At 36.0% G+C, this 2,773-nt stretch overlaps 1 protein-coding gene across 1 annotated transcript in view; it reads right to left on the bottom strand.

Moving 5' to 3' along the window:
* Positions 1-2,773, bottom strand: part of LOC105886352 (protein ZNF738-like) — an 8,656-nt gene that overhangs the window by 4,989 nt on the left and 894 nt on the right. Inside the window, exon 2 of the mRNA XM_023508875.1 lies at positions 1,074-1,221. Coding sequence (XP_023364643.1) covers positions 1,074-1,163 — 90 coding nt within the window. The 5' untranslated portion in view covers positions 1,164-1,221. The remainder of the gene's footprint in view (positions 1-1,073; positions 1,222-2,773) is intronic.

Here is a 2,773-nt window from a genome sequence, read left to right as displayed (position 1 = left end):
TTTACTAATTTTACAAAAGACCTTTTCAAGAGCCTTTACTGAGTGATTCTTGAAAATGTGTAACCCAGATTACACTTGAAAAAGAATTTCCCCAGTAGTCTAAATAGTATGAATCCACATGTGATGCTTTCCCACTAATTTCATAAAAATATATCAGAAGCCTGATTTCATAGTAATCATTCTCATTTCTTTGATGAATTTTGCAGTTGTATCAGAATACCCATGAAGGCTCACACAGAAGAGCACTCTAAGGACACAATAACCCTACCATGGTACTATAACCATATACTTACTTTTGTACAAACAAAGGTATATTTATTTTGAAAGCTTCTGTGAATTTTCTTAATCTATGTTTAAAATATAAGCATAGGTAACTCTATAAACTGGTTCTCAGACCAAAACACCTGTAAGGAATAATTATACTACATAGAAATTTTTCTTATAGACACCATAAATGAGCACTAGGAATATGCGCCAGACAGAACTTTCAACACACTGCTGCATGACTGACTTAGACACACAATCTGAGAGAATCATATGGAGGTTTACATAAGGAGCTGTGTTCGACTCACTCCTTTAGATCAGTGGTTCTCAACCTCCCTAATGTCACGACCCACAGGTTGAGAACCACTGTTCTAGATACTCCAGGTTTATCCACGAGTCAAATACAATCCTTGTAAAATTGTCTGGGACCATACTATCCTCAAACTCCAGAAGAACCTTATTATGTGAATTTTGCATTACCCCTAAGTAACTTTCCATTACTGAATGCTGAAAGTGTTTATTTCCTGATCAGTCATAAAAAATCTTTTCACTACATCATTCTACGACAAACACGCCTGACTTTTTGTCATGCCACCAAAGAAAAAAACACCAAAGAGAACATGCAGTTAACTTAAACGATGCTAAGGTCTCATACTCTGCCTATATCATATACATTTTTAACGTATATGCATTTCCCAGAAGCGAAGTTTTTGCTAATTCCTAACTCGTCTGTTTTAATTCATGAACATCATGAAGCTCATAAAATACCATGTCAAACAAAATGGAGAATAAAGAAACAAACAGCTCACCAGAGATTTTTTCATCTTTTCCTGCTCCAGGAAACCCACAGAGGACTCTGGAAGCATCCGTTGGAGAGATGGTAAACGGAGTGAAGTCATGAGAGAACTGGCCTGGCGTGGCCCTAGATGCCCCTGCTGAAAACACTCCACACATTCGCTAGAAGAGAGCAACAAGAGAAAAGCCTCCATGTAAGAGAACAGTCTGTTATACAGGACGTGACAAGAAAAGTCCAACAAAAGATTACTCACAGGTACCTTAATGGTAAAAGTCAGACACACATTTTATTTTTGAGTTAATAAAAACACATATTAGCAATTGATTTAGCAACAATTGTTCATGAAAGAAATAATTTAATAATTTATACCAAAGCATTAGTCTTCACTAAAGAAGACTATTCATAGAAGTACACTGAGCCATATGAAGGATTTTTCTATTAACATGGGGATACCACAGAGGACTTATCTTTCCACTACCATATCCCTTGTGCTTAAATACCTACACTTCAAAGAAACTTATGCATGTTAGAAGCCAACATTTTCCACCCATGATTATATAGAAAAAAGTATTTAAAATAAAAGTATTTTTCTTGTTGTACACTGTCTCAGTAACGTCTCTAAGTAATGCATTTCCAAGTATCTACACCCTCACATAGTCCCATCTGATGATGATAGTCCCAACCTTTCCCTCATCTGATTTGCTTTGGCCAAGAGGACATGAGCAAAGGTGATACAAACATAGATTGAAAAGTACTTGCCTACTGATGATTGCCACAGTCATACCATGAAGAACCCTGGGCTAATATGTTGAAAATGAAGAGCCAATCAAATTTCAGCAGGAACCCCTAAAGGTCTAAGTGTAGCTATCCTAAACCAACCAGCCTCAATCATATCACAAGCTGATTAAAGCCTCATTTGTGATCCCAAAAAGCATTAATGAGGAATTCTCAGCTAAGCTCAGTCCAAATGCTGATTCATAAAACTACCACCATGAAAAGGGCTCTTCTGGTGAACCTACAAATTTGCATTGATTCATTACAGAGAATAGAATTTGATAGACATAAGCACTGGAATCAATATTTTTTAAAACACATGGCAATGGGAGAAACAGTTTTCAATTACATGCAAGTACAATTAATTAAAACTTCAAAATGATAATGGGGAAATTTTGAGAAGCACAGTAACTATCAAACGTATGGACTTGAGCATAGTTGAAGTCATATGAATTAAATAAAACAATTCTCTTAAGATTAAATAACTACAGGCAGTCACCAGGTTACAAACAAAATAAGTTCTATAGGTTTGTTCTGAAGTTGAATTTGTATATAAGTTGGAACAGGTTCATTTACCTATTACCTCTAATAGTCTCCATTTGTAAGTGTGAGCAGCATGTTAAGTGGGATGTTTGTAACTCAGGGAATGCCTTAGATATATTTAAAGTTGTTTACACATAACAAGATTCTGTTGTAGTTATATGCAGACATTTTTCTGTGTGTTTGTCTACGCAAGTGTGCCTCAGCCTATTTTTCCCATTTTAAACAATGTAAGGAAGCTCTTCATATTTTCCCGCAGAATCTGATTTTTAGGAATAGACACAGTGGGTAACCCTCTGAGGCCACACAATCTCCAGAAAACGTTGGAGATTAAAAGGGGCAGGCATGTTTAAGAGAAGGTATTGTAAAGCAGTGATGATTCTATTATCTATAGGGTTC

The sequence above is a fragment of the Otolemur garnettii genome, unplaced genomic scaffold, assembly GCF_000181295.1.
Source record: "Otolemur garnettii isolate 467f Iridium unplaced genomic scaffold, OtoGar3 scaffold00285, whole genome shotgun sequence".
NCBI lineage: Eukaryota > Metazoa > Chordata > Mammalia > Primates > Galagidae > Otolemur > Otolemur garnettii.
Note: the sequence above shows the minus strand (reverse complement) of the source record. Positions and strands in the feature narration are given on the sequence as shown.